Below are 18771 nucleotides of genomic sequence, written 5' to 3'. Positions count from 1 at the left end.
AGGCGCTTGCCCCGCGGTCCCGCCCCACGCTCCCCGTCGCATCCGGCGAGGAAGGTGGTGCCGGTGCCTGCGGCCTCGGTCCGGGGCCCGCCATCGCCGCCAGCATCGCCATGCCGCGGGGGCGGCGGCGGGAACGCGGCGGCAGCGGGGGCGGCGGGGGGCAGCAGCTGGTGCTGAGCAGGTTCTTCGGAGCGGCGGGGAGCGGCGGCGGGCAGGGCGCCGCCCAGCAGACGGTGCGCCCGGGGCGGCGGCGGGGGCCCTCGGGCGGCGGTTGGGGCTCAGGGTGCCGGAAGGCCGCGGGCCGGGCCGCAGAGGCCATGCGGGAGCCCTTGTGGCGGTGCCCCAGCGCCCTCGGGCCGGTCTGGTTACCTTGTGTCGGAAAATCACGTCAGGAAGGATGGCGGGAGCTGGCCGCGGACCTGCTGCACGAAGGGGTGCCTTGCCAACAGGCAGGGCCTTCCAGTTACCAACGCTTTGCCTTGTGTAACACAGGGCAGAGAGACCTAGTTTTTCAGGAAGAAGCCCGGATATGCCCATTTTGTAGGAAAGGAAGCTTGGCACGGATACAGCAAACTTGGCAAAGCCAATGTGCCAGTTTGTGTTGCAGGGGCATCGCTCCCTGGCAGTAGCGTTGGACCTTCTGGCACAGGTGCTGCCTCCTGGCATGCGGTGGGCTGAGCTCCTGGCCCAGCTCTTGCGGCTTGGATGACTCTTAGTCTGCTGTTAGGTGCAAGGCCAAGAGGCCCTGCATTGTCCAGCAGCCTCTGCATGTTGCTACTGGGAAAAAATTGTTTCCCAGCAATTTGATTTTACCCTGATTTTATGTTTTCCACTGTCGCCGTAGTTAATGTTTCTAGCTGTCTTTAGCTCTAGAAGGGTGTATGCTTTTTTCACCTGTCTCTGAAATCAATCTTTTCTGTCATCTTTAGTCCAAATATATTTTGAAAGGTGTGATTACTGCTTTCTGTCCATGCAGAAAAACTGTTTCCTAATTCGTGTTAATCTGGTGGCATACAATAGTGGACTTGGAAGAGAAACTTTACTGCTCATGGGCTGTGCAAATGGATGCGCTATGTATAGGTTACGGGCTTAGTTGCTGAGAGTGGAGTTCCTGCTTAGTTATAAAGAGATTGAATTTCCCCAGTAAAACACTTAAACCACCAGAGATTACCATATGAAATGTGAATGCAAGCTGCTAAAAGCACCTGTTGTGTGTTTATCCACAAAGTGAAATGATAATGTGTTCATACGTTTTTGCAGTTGCAAGTTACTTTTTTATATTTGGTCATACTTCTTGTGTTCTCTCAAACAGTACAAACAATTTCATCAAACAACATAAATTCATGAATTTCCTGTTTACAAAGTGTTAAAAGTGCATGTGTCAAAAGCCATCTAAGGAGCAGTAGTTGAAAGCACTGTGTTCTGTACAAACCCAGGATGATGGTAGCTAGGTGTTTATAGATAGTTTAGGAAAATCTTTTAGTCTGGATTAACACTGCCAGGATGGTGTGGAGAAGATATTCTTCCATCTTTGGGATGTGGGCCATGGGAAGTGGTGCCTCTCGGAGGTGAATAGCCAGTATCTGGCAATAAGAGGGCTCCGAACCGTGGGAATGAGGATATGCAGAAGAGATCCAATTCAGACACAGGGTGGTAGTATGTGGTATGATGGGAAGGTCTATTAAGTGCTGGTTCGCTTCTCTACCACAGAAGTAGCTCTAAGCTGCCTTTTGAAGGCGTGGTAGCTGCAGGTGTTTGTTTTCTAGCACAACAGATAACTTATTCACAGAATGCACTATTTCTCTTCCTCTTGTAACCCTGAATGTTAGAAGAACTGTTTTATAAACAAAAAGTGTAGATAGTTAAAATAGTTAGGGATTTCTCGTATTGTAAATTGATTTTGCATTATCTCTTTATGAAATCCTTGAGTGCATTCTTGTCTTTCATAGAGGATGGCAAAGAGAAGAAGTAACTGAACTTTGTTTAATGTATGTTTCAGGCTTCTGAATTTGACACAAAAAGGAGAACATCAACTGAAAGCAATGAACCCTGTGAAAAGAAGACTAAGACACGACAAATTACTCTAGAAGACATCTGTAACCCATTGAAGACTCAGGATAAAAGTGAGTTGACTATAAAGAAACTTTCAAGTATTTATACCAAATAAATAGGTTTTCATTGTCAAATGTAAAAAAATATGTCAGCAGATACTTTAGGAAGTGTCTCTTAAATGTAAGATACATCTCTGAAGAGCCGTTATGAGCATACTAGCTATACTGTTAAAGCACCTTTCTGTGGCTCAGAAGCTAGGTATTTGAGCCTTAGTCCAGAATTACTCCACAAATCCCCTTCGACTGACTCAGCTTTAGCAGGTTGTTGAGTCAGTGAAGTCCAGACGCCCAGGCAGAAATGCTGCAGCTTCCTTTTGTGTGTTGGTTTAACAGTCTGTCATGTAGACTCAGGCTGAAGCACGACTGACACCTGACAGCTCAGTGGAGCCTGACCTGTGGCTGGGATACCTAAAAGCTACCTCAAAGTAAATAGTTCTAATGCAGTGCTCTTAACTGTGAAGTGACAGCCACTCAATTACATTGAAAATGCCTGTGCTCTGTCTGGCTTTGAACAAAGCATTTAACAAAGTAACGATCCTAGTAGAAAGACAAATCAGTGAATATAAAGTTCACTGTACTTACACTTTATTGAAAAGAATCAGCCTCTATAAGTTTTTTAAAGAGGGAATTATGTTCAGTTTTGTGGGTGTGACAGTTTGAAGTATCATTAAGACACCATCAACTAGCAGTACTATCTGCTTAAAAACTGAACTGGGAAAATGCCACTTGTTTTCCAATATTCTTGGCTAATTTTGTGACTCTGCAGTTTTCAGTCCAGAAAATAATTGTACTTCTTATCCCATATTTGAAGAGGCATACAAATGAGGAGTATTGATTTACCAGGGAAGTTAACCAAGCTGGTTACATGCATGTTTCTGTCAGGCTGGCAGAAATACTGCGATGGGAGGGGAGAAGGAATATAGGGAAGAGAGAGACAGAACAAAATGGTTGCACTGTCTGCTTACCAATGTCATTCTAATAGACATTCTGTTTTAGAAAATAAGTTCCTAATACATTTTTGTTGTGTATTTTTACTGAAGAAGAACCTCAGAAGTGTGAAAGGCCCCGTATATGTTTGCAAACTCTAGACAGACTGAGAGAATTCTGCAGTGATTCAGACCAGCAGTGTAACAGAGTCCGGGAGGATAGTTTTCGGGAGAAAGAATCTCTGATTTTGGAAAAATGTCCCAGTGTTATTGGGAGGAGTTCAGAATTGAAAAACCCTCTTCAGTCTTGGGACACTAGCCCAAAGGTTGCTCAGAAGGTACGTAGAGCTTTGGTCCAGTGCTGTGTAGATTGCTTTTTACGGTTTAAAAAAAAGCCAGCTTTGGCACAAGATTCCTTTTGTGTTTTTCTTGTGTTCTGTTGTGAAGTAGTGCAGCAGTACCCAATAGATCCGTGTTTGTTTGTGGATGTTTTCCTGGAACTCTTAGCATAGTTAGTAGAATGCCTTTTGTAATTCTTCAGTGATATCACTGAAAAAAGCAGTAATGAGAGAGCAGAAACACTGGCAGTGTATCTTGTGATTGTGAATGAACCTATAACATCATAATAACAGATGCTCCGTGTGGCCCTTTGCTTAGCTTGCTTTCAGTTCTGAAAACTGAAAAGAGTTTCTTTCGGTTTTGATATGTGCTGTAAAATTCTTAACAGGCTTTCTTTGCAAAAATGCACTTCAGAATTATTACGGAGATGTAGCTTAATCCAGTTGCTAATAAATGTAACTACTAAAGATATCACTGTTTTTTTCATCTGCAGAGGATATGGGTAGCTCCCATGAAAAATTATCACTATGATACCTACGATACAGGTTGATAAGAGTATAGTACTGCCCTACTTCTCCTTTTATTATGGGGCTAGTTAACATTAGTTAATTGGTTAGTTTTAGGGCTCGCTTTGCTCAGTTTGACATACTCAGGTCCTGAAAGGCATCTGATGGTTTACTGTGGTGGTGTTGCATTGGGACTCAGCTGCTCTTTAACAAAGCTTTACGTCTGGCTTTTTGAAGGAAGGAGGTTGTATGAAAGGTTGTGTAGTTGATTTGGCCTTTCCTGTCTGAAGGTCATGACCCTAAACTGGGGTGTCTGTGTTGTGTGAACATGAGATCAAAGTTAAGAATAGCGAACAGTTTGTGGCAAGAGGCTTCTGTTGTGATAGTGATTGAGATTATGTAGGTGTGGTTAGTTGGAGAACACAGAAGACTGATGCCTTCTCTGTCCCTCTTTTTCAAACCCTGGTCTGTCTAGGACTTCTTAATTTCCAACCCTTTGTCCACTCAGTTACATTGACAACAGATGCTACCCCTGCTAGTTTGATCTGTAAATCATACTTTAGCATGTCTCACAGATGTTTGAGAAGCAATGGTAGCTGCTGAAACTGTAAAATAGGTGTTTTACACGTGCATGCATGTTTCACATGCATGAGAAGTATTTTTCCTTTTATCTTAGTGACTCTCTCTTCAATAACACTGGAGAGAGCATATGCCTGGTGTAGGTTGTTGGTTAAAAATGTGTGTGTTACAGTAACTGCAGGAGAAGTGCATGTTTGGTGAGCAAAGGCGTGTGCAGCTCTCCCTCCACGAAGCTGTGGGCCTAAGGTGGCTGTTTCTGCAGAATTCAGGTTTCTCTTTGTCTTTGAACATACGTGTTTGTTAATGTACCGTGTATCAGCTGGTGCAGTGTCTCTGCCTTCCTGTTCCGAAATTGGTTTGCAGCGCACTAGCGCTGGTGTGCTTTTTACAGCAGTGTTTCCGCTGCGTATTCGTATGCTTAGATGCTTGTCACCAAACAGCGCTTGAGTCCAGTCGATCACAGGTTGTCTGTGAGATGATGACCGCCGTTAGCTCTCCCTTCCTAGATCACGAGGAAGGTCAGCTTTAACCACGTGCAGAGAGACTCTGCAAGCAAGGTGTATGCAAAGTAAAAGTAAAGAGCAATTATTTCTTACTTAATATACTCCATAGATAGTGAAGACTCATGACTTGCTTGACAAAGCGTTACTAAAATCCTTCTCTGTAAGACACCTACTGAGTCTGTGCTGGCCATGTCTTGTGTTTTCCTTAGATTTATAACTTTTTTATGTGAGTAATTCTCTTCTCAATTCCTTGAGCCACTCACTTACTACCGTCTCAACAATTCAACTTCCGTGTGTGTTTTTACTTCTTTTACTTTCTTTCTTGACCTTATTCCACATGCTTTGTCACAACAATATTCTCTGTAAAATGAGACAAGGTCATACTGCTGGGCTGGCACAGACCTTCTATCAAAGACCGCTGAATCCTTGGGCTGAGGATTTTGCAGTAGAGACATGTAAGCTCCTGGGGCCATCTGAGTTCTAGGCATGGCACAGCTTTTTTTGTGCTGGCCCATGCTGTCTGCTTGTCAAATGTGTCATCCCTTGATTGTGTGCCATTCTGGGAATTTTGCAATTCACAGTTAACAATACATCTAAGTGTTCTTTTTTTCCCCCCGTTGTTTTCTGTCTACGTTCTTTGTACACTGTCATGACCCGAAGTATATGATTTGTGCCATCTCTGTGTTTCTTCTGAGTTATCATTGCTTCTAAACACCCTGTTAACTTTGTTCCTTGTAATTTAGATGGGGTAGTTGTAAGAAATTGAAGTTTACCAGGTTTGTTTGCAGATACAGAAGCTCACAGCACAACCTAATCAATTGTGTTTTGTATAGTCATAGGCTTTCAAAACTTAAGGAGGGTTTTGTCTTTTTTTTTTTTATTTAACCAGTTTTATTGTGATAAAGTGAGGAGAAACTTTGCTGTAAGTGAAGCGCACCTTATCAGTGTTGCTCACTGCACTTCTGAAAGACCAAATCTGTCACCCTGCGTGCAGAACAAAACAAAGTTGTAGAGCTGAAGTTGCTCGGTTAGCCTAGGCTGCATAATGTCATTGTAGATGATAAACTGCAGAGAAAGCGGGCTCAAAGCCTTAACTGCTAAGGGGTTTAGAAACTGTAGTATAGATTTTCTGTGTTTAAGAATAAATTATCTTGAGAGGTTTGCCGAGCTTATGTAGGAAGGGCAGGCTAGAGAAGAAATATGGCTAGAGAAGAAATATGGCTTTGGTGCTTGAGACAGTGTACTGAGGTTTGTATAGAATTGCTTTATTTCTTGATTTACTGTGGACTTTTAGAACATCATTGATCTCTCTGTACTGCAGTTTCTCATCTGTAGATTGGAGTGGTAATTCATCCTTATTTTTGTGTGTGGCCACTTTAGACTGCTCAGTCTTCGCAGCCTGCATGTCTCTTGATCTGTGTTTTGAGAGCTGATGATACAACAGGGATCTGGTTTTAGCTGAGATGTCTAAGGACTGTTGTAAAGCAAGTTGACTAATTGATGCAAAATCTTTGACTTTCGTGACTTTTTAGTTCCAAATAAACTGTATTTTGTATATCCTACTTTAATAGTTTTGCTGCAGTTCTTGGGACTAATTGCTGCAAGAAGTGTCTTCAGCTTTGTAGTCAATGTGAGTCAAGGTCTGCAGGGGTGATGGATTTATTTGATGATTCCTAACTATACTTTTCCATCTTTCATTTACAGGAGGAGTTACGCTGTGATCTTAGTCAGTTTTCTGCATCTCTCAAGTCTTACGAAAATACTCAAAATACTGTAGATACAAATCTTAATAAGAGAACCAAAAGCATTTATACTCCACTAGAACTTCAATTCATAGAAATGAAGAAACAGTATAAAGATGCTGTTTTGTGCGTGGAATGTGGATACAAATATCGCTTCTTTGGAGAGGATGCAGAGGTAATTTTTGCAAGGGTTATGGAAAAGATAACGTGCATTATGTTAGTGTCATACTAGGAATATGGCTGCTTCCAGAAGGAAGGTTGCTTGGGGGCATAAACTTTGTATTTTTTTTTTACATACTTGAAATCAAGGTTAAAAATCTCTGCAGGCTTAAACTGAAGACTATCCATTACGCATCCACTTTTTACCAAAATAGTGTTTATTATTTTGTAATTGTATGCTAGTGCTTGCTATCCTGCATATTGAAAACTTAAGATGAGGTCCTAAAGTAATGACTTGTCAGAGTTAAAGTTGAGACAGTTTAAGGTGAATTCTCTGTCATGATCCAAAACTCTACTAGAAGTATTTCAGTTTGGAAGGCGGTGGAGTAAGTAGTGTAAAAATAGATGAGTACAGCTGGTGTAGTCGGGTGCAGAGAGCATCTTGCATGCATGTTCAAATGCTGCACCTACATGTGCCAGATCTTTAGGAGCTGGAAAGTATTTTGCAACAAACATAATTTTAAAATGATGGTTCGTAAATGGTTCATAATGAGTGTTTTCTGTCCCAAAATTGTTGCTACCAATTTAACCTTTGATCTGTGCTATTTCCACACTCAATACCACTGAGAAACTTTGCTTAGTTACTGGGAATTAATTTTCCTGGTCACATTTGTACTGTGTAATTTGTCTACTTGTTTGCTTCTGCGTTCACAGTCCAGAAATAGAAATATACTACAGAGGTACACAGTTTAGTGTTTGACTGCAGTTCCTGCTTAAGACCACTTTCCGTAGTCAGTGAACATCTACCTTTTTGCCCTGGGGCAGGAAAGCAAATACAAATCATACATTATAATGTCACATTTTAACAAGTGTTGCTACTCTTTTTCTATGAACTATTTAGTTTCCAGTGCTCTTCGATATTGATTTTTCCAGTATTTTAATTTATTAGCTAGCTTAGTTCCATCTTTATAACCACAATTAAAGTAACTCCATTCTTTCTGCATTTTTAGTGTTGTGAAAATTATTTGACTCTTTGCTGAGCTGCGTTGCAGAATCTGTGTGTACTATGTAGGTGATTTACCTCATGATGGTAAAGATGAAGGTGCAGCGTAGTAATCTGACACATGAGGTCTGTGATAACGAAGCCCCTGTTTGTGACAACATGCTGGGACAGGAAGGTGGAGTGGCCCAGCTCTCTGGGGTTTTTCCTGTAATGTTTTCCTTCTGACACAGAACTTTCAATTGTAGTTGTGCATCAGTGTTGTCACAGAGATGAGCTCCTGTTTTGCGTTTTGAGCTATTGGCTGACTCTTCGTTTTGTACTTTGCAGATCGCAGCTAAAGAACTGAACATTTATTGTCATCAGGATCATAACTTCATGACTGCCAGTATACCGACTCACAGGCTGTTTGTCCATGTGCGGCGACTAGTAGCAAAAGGATATAAGGTTATCCCTAGCTTTTATTAAATTATGTTGGATATGGAATGGCACTGAAATAATTTGCACTTATTGTAGTAGTCTCATTTCAACTGAGAAGTGGGAAACTCATTATCACCTCTTTTTGCAGTTGAAATGCAAAATGAAAAACCTTTCCTTTGTTTCAATTTCTCTGTTCTCATTAGTGTCAGGAAGTTTAAATGGATTCAGGCTTCCTCTGTTTTAGAGAGAAGTATCTTTGTGTTTTCTGCAACAGTTGTAGAACAATTCTTTCTCTCAGTTTTTATTAAGCTTTTGCATTTGATAAGGAGAAATCTATGTGTTGCTCTCTCTTATTCTTCTTCACATCCTTGTTTTTCTTATTCCAGCCCATATTTTTTTCTCTTTTCCTACCTGTAATTCTGTGGCTTTCTGATACCTCTTTTTTTTTTTTTCCCTTATGAGAAAAAGACTTGTTGAATTTAAATTGATTGCAGCAACCATTCTCCAACAAGCCATGAACTCCAGCTAAATTGTTTCCGACTAGGACAAGAAGCACAGGGGCAGAAGTTGAGGGCAGTTAGAATTGGATAGAGCATAAGGAAAAGCAGTGATGTAGTAGGATTAATGCTAACCTCTGCCATTCCTTCTCAGCTTTAGTGATGCACTTACTGTTTGCACATCTTGAAAGATCACCAAATTTACAAAATTAAAAAATAAATCATTTATTGTAAGAGCTGACTTTGTTTCTTGTCTGTGTGCTTCTAGGTTGGAGTAATAAAACAAACGGAAACTGCAGCACTGAAGGCTGCTGGAGAAAATAAAAGCTCTCTCTTCAGCCGGAAACTGACTGCTCTCTACACAAAGTCTACCCTTATTGGAGAAGATATCCTTTTCAAAGAAATTTGGTTTCACGCTCTAATCTTTGGTGTATAAGAGGCCATAATTTTAGTATTATCTCTTAGATGGAACATGAGTAGCTAGTGGCTGACATAAGAGTGGCAGCAGGAAATAAAGTTCCTTTAATTTTATGTTGTGGTAAAACATTGTGCTGGCTTTATAAAGAATTTAATCTCTTCAGGGCTTTAGGTTTATTGTGAACAGCAGAGCTTGTGTTTAACTGTAGTTGTTTTCTGATGTCAGAGAGTAGAGTTCCCAAGTCTACAGTCTTCTGTAGGTCTACAGCTAGGTGTTTCACTGGATTGAGAGTGCATAGCATTAGTGATTCAGGAGGGTGTGCAGGAAGAATTGACTGTTTGGTATCAACAATTTGCTTTAAGTGACAAGAAGGCGGTAAAATCAATGGTGTGTTAAAAATCTAGCTAGGTACTTAACTCCTGAATGTTTTAACAAAGGAAATGCAAGAAATGAGATAGAAACAGCTTTTAACCAGTGAAGTTGTTAATTTCTTTCCTTCCAGTTTTTGTTTTTCCTGTCTCCTGCCTTATCTACCCCATTTTTTTTTCTTCAATTTCTCAAACTAGTCCTTACTAGATACCAAGAGCTAAAATGATTGTTAGGTTAATGCATATGAGGTTGCACTTAAGGAGTGGATCAGGGAAGCAGATAACACAGTCCTGAGATTTTGTTGGAAAAATTCTAGTGTACTCGCAGACTGTCTTGTAGTGTTCGGCAAACTGGATGAAAGCAGGCTCAGCAGTGTAGATAGATACGCAGAAAGTTTTCAGTGCAACTAACCTAATGCTCCTGCTAAGATGTAGGCTTTTGTTTAACTAGGGTATTGCCTGCTTTTCAGTTGCTGCATACCTAGTGCATTTAGTTTTTTTGTTAGGGGCATGTAGTTTGTGAATACGAAGTCAAAATGACAAGGTGGAGCAGCCCATGTGCAGAAGAATCAGCTGGTGGTTTAACTTTTGACATAGCTGCTCTTGCTTGAATGGGGAGACCCACAGACATAGTCAAAGATGGCCTTTGTGTGAGCTGATGAGATCTGTGCATCGTGTAACTGCCTGTCCTGAGAAGACAACCGCTGGCTTCAGTCCTCTTGCTGGTGGTCATCTGAAGTTCACTAAAATCATAGTAGGAGTCAAACTGATAAAAGTTAATTAGACCTTTAGACTGGAAAGCCCAACACAAAATCTAGTTGAGAAGGACTTAGATCTAGAAGGTCCTATGAATAAGCCACCGTGTACTATTTTTATTTTTTTTAACGTTTTTCACATGTGAACCCTTTGCTGAAGCTAGATGATTCTGTAGATGTTGAAGAAGTAACAACAGATGTCCCCGATAACTACCTGCTCTGTATCTGTGAAAATGGAGAAAACTTAAAAGACAGGAAGAAAGGTGACATTGTTATAGGCATTATGGTAAGTCAGTTTCACAGGGGAATCAGTATTAGAGGATTTTTCAGGTGATTGTTTTGTTGGGTTTTTTTGAGAGGTGGATGGTTACCTTAAATTCGTGATTGTTCTGTCTTTTAGATTTTTTTGGGGGGTTTTGATTTTTGTAACAAGGTGTGTTTAGGTAAGATATCATCTGTGTGTGAATTGTGATGGCTTTGTATTTGAAAACTACAGAAAAGGTCTGGAGTTACAGCTGAATATTGCTGATGCTGTTTTTGCTGCTGTATCACTTGGAAAACATAGCTGTGTTTTAACCAAATACAGGGAAATGATTAGTTCAGATGCTTTACTAACTTTAAACGGTTTTAGGCTCAGTATTTTAAAGCCCATGAGCACTTTTTACCTCTACAAAACACTGTTCTTTAGGGGAAGAGACTTAGGCTTTTTTACTGTTTACACCTCAAAATTGTATTCCGTTTTATGGTGAAAATTAAAACCAGAATTGTTTAACTGGCAAAACACAGTGATAACTGAAGCCCAGTCTGCTGGTAATTCATGAATTTAAAAGCATCTTGATTGTGCTTGTATTTGAATGTCATACTACAGATGGGAGAGAAAAACAAAGGCATGTCCTAGGATGACAGTTAGTTTCCAGGCTGAATTCCATGTACCTTCCATAGACTTCCAATTATATAGATTTGCCTAGTAATAAAAGCCGAGCAGTGATGGGCTGATGATAACAAGAGCACATTTACGTTTTTAAGGTATTGTTATCATTTACCAAGACAAAATTGTTGTAGTCTTTTGAAGTTACTACAATATCATAGATTTGAAAAACACAATTATATTTTTTGATCTGACTTCCACTAAATGTGTGGGTGCTGTGATTGTGTGCTATACACCATAAATTTTCTATCTGGCTTAGCAATTTAAGTCATTGAAATGCTCTGTGAAAAATTAAATATTCAATGTGCATATATATATATATATATTTTATTTGACAGGCCATCCAACCAACTACTGGAGAAGTAATTTTTGACAGTTTTCGGGACTGTGCATCTCGCTTAGAATTAGAGAGTCGGATTTTGCGCCTGCAGCCAGTTGAAATAGTACTTCCATCTAGCTTGTCAGATCAATCTGAAAAGCTCATCAACAGTATAACCTCCATGAGGTATGTTCTATGGGGATTTTGTTGTTTTGGCTTTTTTTCCTTTTTTTAATTACAGAATAGCTATTGAGAGTTTAGATTGAGAAGTAGGCATTAGTGTGTAGTTCTGTAAAGACGCATTTCAGAATGGCTGTACTTTGCTGCTGGCTTGAAAACTCCTTAAATCCCACTGAGTTCTGTGCACTCATTCTTAAATTGTATTTAGACTGAAATTCATGGCTTCTGCCTCAGGCCTGTGAAAGTTTTGTGCACCTAAACACTTGTTTTTTTCATTTAGATTGTCTTCCTTCCACGTGCCCGATCATGTGATCTGTTGGATTTATTTCAAAGCTCATGCACTTATCTTTGGGATCTGAAAGTGGTGTTATGTGGCTATTTTTCGTGTTTGTCGTAGTCTTAAGATCTCTAAAAGGCATGAAACTTCTCTTTTTCTGTTAATGTAGATAGGTAAAGAAAACCTTTGCAACTGGTGTTTCGTTCTGTTTGTCCTATTCTGCTGTCTTGAGCTTAGATGGAGACTTGTAACTATTGTGACTGATGATCTGTTTCTGTTTTGAGTTTCTGTTTGTGTACTTCAAGAGTAAATTTGTTACATGTTTTACTGTGGAATAAAGACAGAGTAGGATGTAATTTGTAGCATGATAGATGAAGGGTAAAGCAATCCTCTGAATATGTGGTGAACTTGCGAAATCTTGCAGATGCAATTTTTGTGAAAAAATGCCAGTTTTTCTTTTTTTTTAAAAAAAACAAACACTGGGCAGCTCTGTGGTGTAGAGAACTAGCTTAAAGCTTGACATACCCATTCTGAATGAACTAGTCAGAAAGGATAATATTTTTCTTTTGTGTTAACAAAACTGGAGCTAAAAATTTCCAAAGAAAAATGAATGTATTACATAGGAAAACTTTTATACTGGAGGAAGATACAAATATCACCCTCCCATATTGTAAAGGTAGACAAAGGCATCACAGTCACATGGATGGTGGCCACCTGGCAGTCACTTGACTCTGCCTTGACTACCACACTTAAATGCTACCCAAGTCATCATCTTGTAGCTTCCTGTAATGCTTAGACAGCTGAGTTGCTTAATTGTTCTGCTCCACAGGCATTCCTTTCGCCACCTACCAGTGTAATCTTTCTTCCTCCCCTTTTACAAAAAAAAAAAAAAAAAGAAAAATTGACTTGAGGCAGTGGGTGGGCGATCATCTTACCAGGAAAAGCTGATTTTGTGGCACATTATAGGAACTCGCACAGATGTTGCTGTACTCAACTATCAAGCTTTCAAGGACACATGTACATTGAGAGGCGAGACTGAGAGGAGGGATTGAAAACATCTGATTTGATATTAGGCATCTGAGGAAAACGTGGCTTGTGAAAGCAGTATATTCATCATCATTCATTGGTGGTGTGACACTTAAGCTCGTAGGGAAGTGTCTTCTTGTTATACTAGGGTCTTCTGTTCTCTCATCTTGTGTGTGGACTGCAAAGCCATAAGGAATTGACAAGGTTGACTTTAATTAGATGTACTAAGCAGGCGATATCAATGTATTGCCTTGCAGTGAAATGGCTTGCTAAGACTTGGGCAGATAAAATACCAAATTAGGAAGTAACAAACCTTTTCCACTTGCCGATGGATGTAGATTTTTGCCTTGTTAATCCTTTTATAGATTGTATTTGCCAATGGATGTAGATTTTTGCCTTGCTAATCCTTTCATAGAATCATAGAATGGTTAGGGTTGGAAGGGACCTCAAAGATCATCTAGTTCCAACCCCCCTGCCATGGAAAGGGAAACCCTCCACTACACCAGGTTGCCCAAAGCCTCATCCAACCTGGCCTTGAACACTTCCAGGGATGGGGCATCTACAACTCCTCTGGGCAACCTGTACCAGTGCCTCACCACCCTCTGAGTGAAAAATTTCTTCCTTATATCTAATCTAAATCTGCCCTCTTTCAATTTGTAATTTTCAATATCAAATTTTACTTTCAATATCAAATTTTACTTTGATAACTTTCTCTTTTGCAAATCAAATCTATAGGAGTATGCCCAGAATATTTCTAAATATACGGTGATGAAGATTAAAAATTCTTATTTTTGTTTATTTGTTTTGTGGGTTTTTTTTTGTTGCTGGTGTTGTGCACTGACAGTTTTGTGGAAGCCAGAGGAAGGTTAAAGTGATGTAATAAACGGACAAAGCAAGTGCATTTTTTAGAAACATGTATTTAGTTGTGTATTAAGGTAATTCTGATGCAGGTTTGAGAGATCAATCGTATTTTTTTCTTTTTTTTTTATGCTTGTGCACGGCTGAGAATGTTAGTAACTTCTCATTTCTGTTAAGAACAAAACATACCACCTGTTATCTGATTTCATGAACACATACTAGTTTGTAGATTTTTCCGCCTTCTGGTAATTTACTAGGCAACTCTGCATCCTAAATGTCCTTAATTACATGGGAGTGGTAAAAATAAAACACATTACTTCAGTACACTTCAGTAGTATTATTTCAAAAGCAATTCTTTGTGAATTTTCTGTATCAGAGTTGTAACCACAAGAGGGCCGTGAAGTACCTAATATTAAATTAAGCGGTTTTAACTTGATACTTTCTTGTGCTTTTAGCTAGGTTCCAGTTTTTATATAATTACTTCTATACAGGCAGTGATTTTGTTTTAATCCATATTAAGTGGTCTAAAGTATTCTGGTTTGGTTATTGTCCATTACCTGGTAATTTCATTCTTTGTCTGCTCTTTTCTGATAACTCTTGGTGAGAACCATCTGTTGGCTGGGAAAGGTTTCGTTTCTTTGACTTTTTGAAGTCCTTTCTGACTAAAACAATGGGAACTAGATCTTGTATTTTAAGAAGGCTGCTCATCTCTTTGTGTGTTTATAATGCAGCAGAAAGCCACTAAATTTATAAAAACAGGGTACAGATGGGAGAAGAATAGTCCTAGGAGATGTACAGATTGTAGTGGTTAAGAGCAGAGAAGAGAAGGGTTTTTCTACTCACTGCTTTCACTCGTGCAAGGATTACATCAGGGGTTGTCTGAGTAACTCGGGGATGATTTGGTTTTGGATGTTGCATATTTAAGAACTTTGCACTGAGCAACTAAGGTGATGTGGCCTAGGTCTCCTCCAGCACAAAAAGCGTGCTGATGGTCCAGCACAAAAAGTGTACTAATGGTTATTAAAAAAAATAATTAAATATTTAGTCCAGATAAACCACTGCAGCTTTATGAAAGCTGTCATAATCCAGTTCAATGCCTGGTTATATTGACAGAGTTGAAAGTATCTGGGTGCTTTCCTTCAATTTCTGTCTTTTTTTTTTTTTTTAAATATACAAAGACCAAATGTGAATATTTTGTACTGGTGTACATGTCCCTCTGCCTTTATTCTACAAAAATAAAACATACATGATATACCTATTTCCTCCTTATGGAATGCTATGCTTCCCTCTTCCTGTTCCCATTGCCACCATAGCTGTGCCCAGGCTCAGCTATGTCATTCACACTATTTACTGGTGTTTCTATTTTGGTATTGTGTATATTTTGACAGCCAAATTTATGTCAAAGGATACCCATCACAGAAGGAAAAAAACAGCTGAGTGGCAGGGTACTGCTGTTCTACGTTTGTTTTTATCAGAAACAAGAGCCAAATAAGTCACCAGAAAGTTTTTAGTGTTTTCATCTGGTTGACAGCACCAAGAGCTACTGCTTAAGCCTAAGGAGTACTTCATTATGGTATAAATTATTTCTGTGGATTAATGTAAAATCATTGTAAAGAGTTTTGAATGAGAAATGAAAGTGTAAATAAAATACACAATGGAAAGTGGCCTCATCACTTTTTAAGTTTTATGTGGCACAATGATAGTGAAAAGTTTACTTATCCTGCAGATCAGTGGAGAAAATGGTTTCATACGTTTATATGTGGCTGTAAACAGGGTCTTGCAATAAGAAGAATGAAGCAGATTTTGCAGTAAGTTAATGAATGACTGAAGCAACAGCAGACGTGTGTTAAGAACTGCCTAAGAACAGCAGTTTAAGATATGCCTAAGAAAGTCTGCAGTGTAAGTGGAAGGTTTCGTCCTGATTTTGGAGTTCTCCATATCTAAGTTAGGTATGGACATAATGTAGTGAGCGGTAAGCAAAGCTAAATGCTGCTGTGGTAAGATTACTTAGCTGTTTCCATGACTTGTTCATACGATGGAGTTTTATTTCAGTTAGGATGAAGCTAGTTTAGTTAAATTGCATACTGGGGGTGATGGGGAATCCTAGTCTTGATAGGTATTTTACCACTGATTTAAATGAAGATAGACTCATCCATCTTTTTGTAAAGATTTTGCTTAACCATTTGAATGAAACTGTGGTATTTGCCAGCCTGAGTAAGCTTTGAAAAATAGTTGAACTTGTGTAGATTTGTGTTAAAAACTTTCCACTTTGGTGGTTTAAAACTCATGGAAGCAAATGTATTGAAATATGTGGCATGGTTTCATGTTCGTTTGCTTCTAACATGTTGCTGTTTCAGGTGGTAAATGAAACGCTCCTATTGCCGATGTTATGACAGTCATCCATAAAAATTAATAACTAGAAAGTACTATTCAAGGACAGATTTAATATGAGAAAGTACTATTCAAGGACACTGCACCGGAGGTCAGTCTGGTGGAGAGCCTTCCTTCAAAAGCAAAGCGTAAGTTAAAAAGTAGGTTACAGAAGCTGGTTCAGAACAAACTGTCCTGGTGGGTAGTGTTCTGTTCCCGAATCGCTAATAACATCTGTTTGTGAGTGCTGGCCTGGCTGGAAGAAGATCTTTTAATACTCTTTAGTTTCCTTCTTTCTAGAAAACCAAGAAAACATTCTTGCTTTCAAAACATATGTGTGTTTTTACAGGAGAACACTGTGTTTTGTACTCCAGGCTCTTCCCAGTCAAGAGGCAGTGTCCATCCTCCTTAACCTATTGGCTGCTCTAAAAGTTGGCCTATACTGGCCTTCCTGAAATTGTTTTTGAGGCTCCTTTCCCTTCTGGTTGTTCTTACTCTGCTCATGTGCCCCTTTTTTGTTTCATTAAAGACTCTAACGCATCTTAAGAGTGCCCCAGTGTTCCTCTTCATGTTTTTTTCCATTTGCCTTTTTTTATGTAGTGTTTTATTCTGTAGCATTCTTTGACACTATGTAAAAACACACCCATCACAAATACTTCACTGTCAATCCTAAGCATCATTTCACTCAAGTCTGCACTGGCTTGTTTTTTTTAACATGTCTTGTTTGATGTCTTGCCAGCAATCTAAAATCAGGATGACATGATAACTAACCTCTTGTCTGTGCCCACAGATTTTTCGCATTATTCTGTTTGCAGAGCATAATGCCTTCCTTCTATTAGCTTGGGCTTGTAATCTGGGAGGCAGTGCTGACACAACCTCCATCATGCACTGCTTTGTTTAGGCAGCAGGTAGGTGTGCTACTTGTTCCTCTGTAATATATCAAAGCTTTTTTTTTCCTTCCGATTGTGGCATTCAGGTTTCTGTTTTCACTTGAGTAATGCAATATTGTCTTTGGCTTGGAGTTTGTTCCCTGGAATTCCCTTCTCTTTCAAATCCATTGAGAACTAAAATCATCCTCCCTCCTCACTGGTATGATTGAATTACTTCTAAATTGCTCAAGTAGCTATCCTCCATCATTACATGCAACACAGGCCTTTTTTTGTGTGTTTAAGGACCTCTACAAATAACATTTCAAGCTCTTTCTGCTTACACTAAGTCTGTTTAAGCAGTGACTTCCGCCTTTAACTTCATATCAGTTGTGGTCTCTTAGGTACCTGCATTGCTCTGCAGGTCTGTTACTGTCTTGTTTCAGCCCTGTCACATCAGTTGTGACATAGCTGGTGGTGATGTTTGGCTGCTGGTTGGTTATTTCTTGTCATCCTGCCCTCTGATTGTAGTTCATCAGAAATCAAGAATAAGAGAGGTCTTCGGCTTTTTTACTTCAGTATGTGTGGTGCTGTAGTAGAATAGAGCAGTGCTTTGAGTTCCTTGAAATGGGAAGTACAGCTGTCTTTGTAAGGTAACTTGTAAAGGGTATGGGAGTGAGCTATAGCCAATTTATTTCATGCATTGATCAACAGTGCAATTCATTGCTAATTGCTTTCAGGGATAGAGTGACTGATTTATGTCATCAGTCCAGGAGTACAAACTCAGCTGGAATGAACTCAGAGTCTTGTAAATGAATATAAAACGCTTTCGATTTTGTGAATCTTTGTATGTGGCTGATGATCGCTCAGATCAGAGAATGCTTTCATACAGTTAAGGCTGAGGATTTTTTTTAAAAAACAAGGAGCAGTTACATGGATATATTTATGTAGCTCAGCTCATAAGGTTTGTAGGTGAGAAAGGAAAGAAAGATTGTATTGGCAAAAAAAACCACCAGATGGTTACGGTGAGAGTAAACAGTATTCCAAATGAAATTGCTGAACAGAAAGAGTGGAAAATCATAAAAACTAATGGCTTCATGGTTTGTATAGCTTGTAATATTCCCATGGATTTTTAAGTGAAAGGCAAGCTGTGACAAACATCTTGAGAATGTTTTGTGTAAATGGAAGCTACAAGCAGTTGAATTTGCAGCAGGAAAAAAGCAAGTAAAGTACAAAAACAGCATGTGAGCTATTTTCTGTAAATACAAAAACCAAATGCATCACTGAACAGATGTTTACTGACAAAAGAGGCTTTTTGCACTGCTGATAATCCAATTCATGGCCTGGGCACCTCAGCTGTATGGAGGGCTGCTTGAAGATTATTGGTCATGTCATAGCTCTCTTGTCTTTAATAGACGGGAAAAAAACGCCACAACAGTATTATCAAATCATGTAATGACCTGAAAGAATTGTTGAATGGGTTTATTTGCAATTTAATCTCGTTGCAGTCATGAAACGTGCCGTTCTCAATATTGTTCATTATTGTCTTCTGTGGCATTGCAGGTGAGGGAAGCATGGGGCTTGAGTCTCTTTTGACAGATTGCTTGTGTGTGAAGTCTGCTTC

The 18771-nt window shown here is 39.5% G+C and overlaps 1 protein-coding gene across 1 annotated transcript in view; it reads left to right on the top strand.

The window, feature by feature from the left end:
• The first annotated feature begins 110 nt into the window (after positions 1–110).
• MSH3 (mutS homolog 3) overlaps positions 111–18771 on the top strand; it is a 121663-nt gene continuing 103002 nt past the window's right edge. The window contains exons 1-8 of the mRNA XM_086628956.1: positions 111–233; positions 2000–2123; positions 3152–3375; positions 6669–6881; positions 8196–8312; positions 9051–9168; positions 10464–10609; positions 11590–11756. Coding sequence (XP_086485082.1) covers positions 111–233; positions 2000–2123; positions 3152–3375; positions 6669–6881; positions 8196–8312; positions 9051–9168; positions 10464–10609; positions 11590–11756 — 1232 coding nt within the window. The remainder of the gene's footprint in view (positions 234–1999; positions 2124–3151; positions 3376–6668; positions 6882–8195; positions 8313–9050; positions 9169–10463; positions 10610–11589; positions 11757–18771) is intronic.

The sequence above is a fragment of the Tauraco erythrolophus genome, chromosome Z, assembly GCF_009769465.1.
Source record: "Tauraco erythrolophus isolate bTauEry1 chromosome Z, bTauEry1.pri, whole genome shotgun sequence".
NCBI classification, from domain to species: Eukaryota; Metazoa; Chordata; class Aves; order Musophagiformes; family Musophagidae; genus Tauraco; species Tauraco erythrolophus.
Note: the sequence above shows the minus strand (reverse complement) of the source record. Positions and strands in the feature narration are given on the sequence as shown.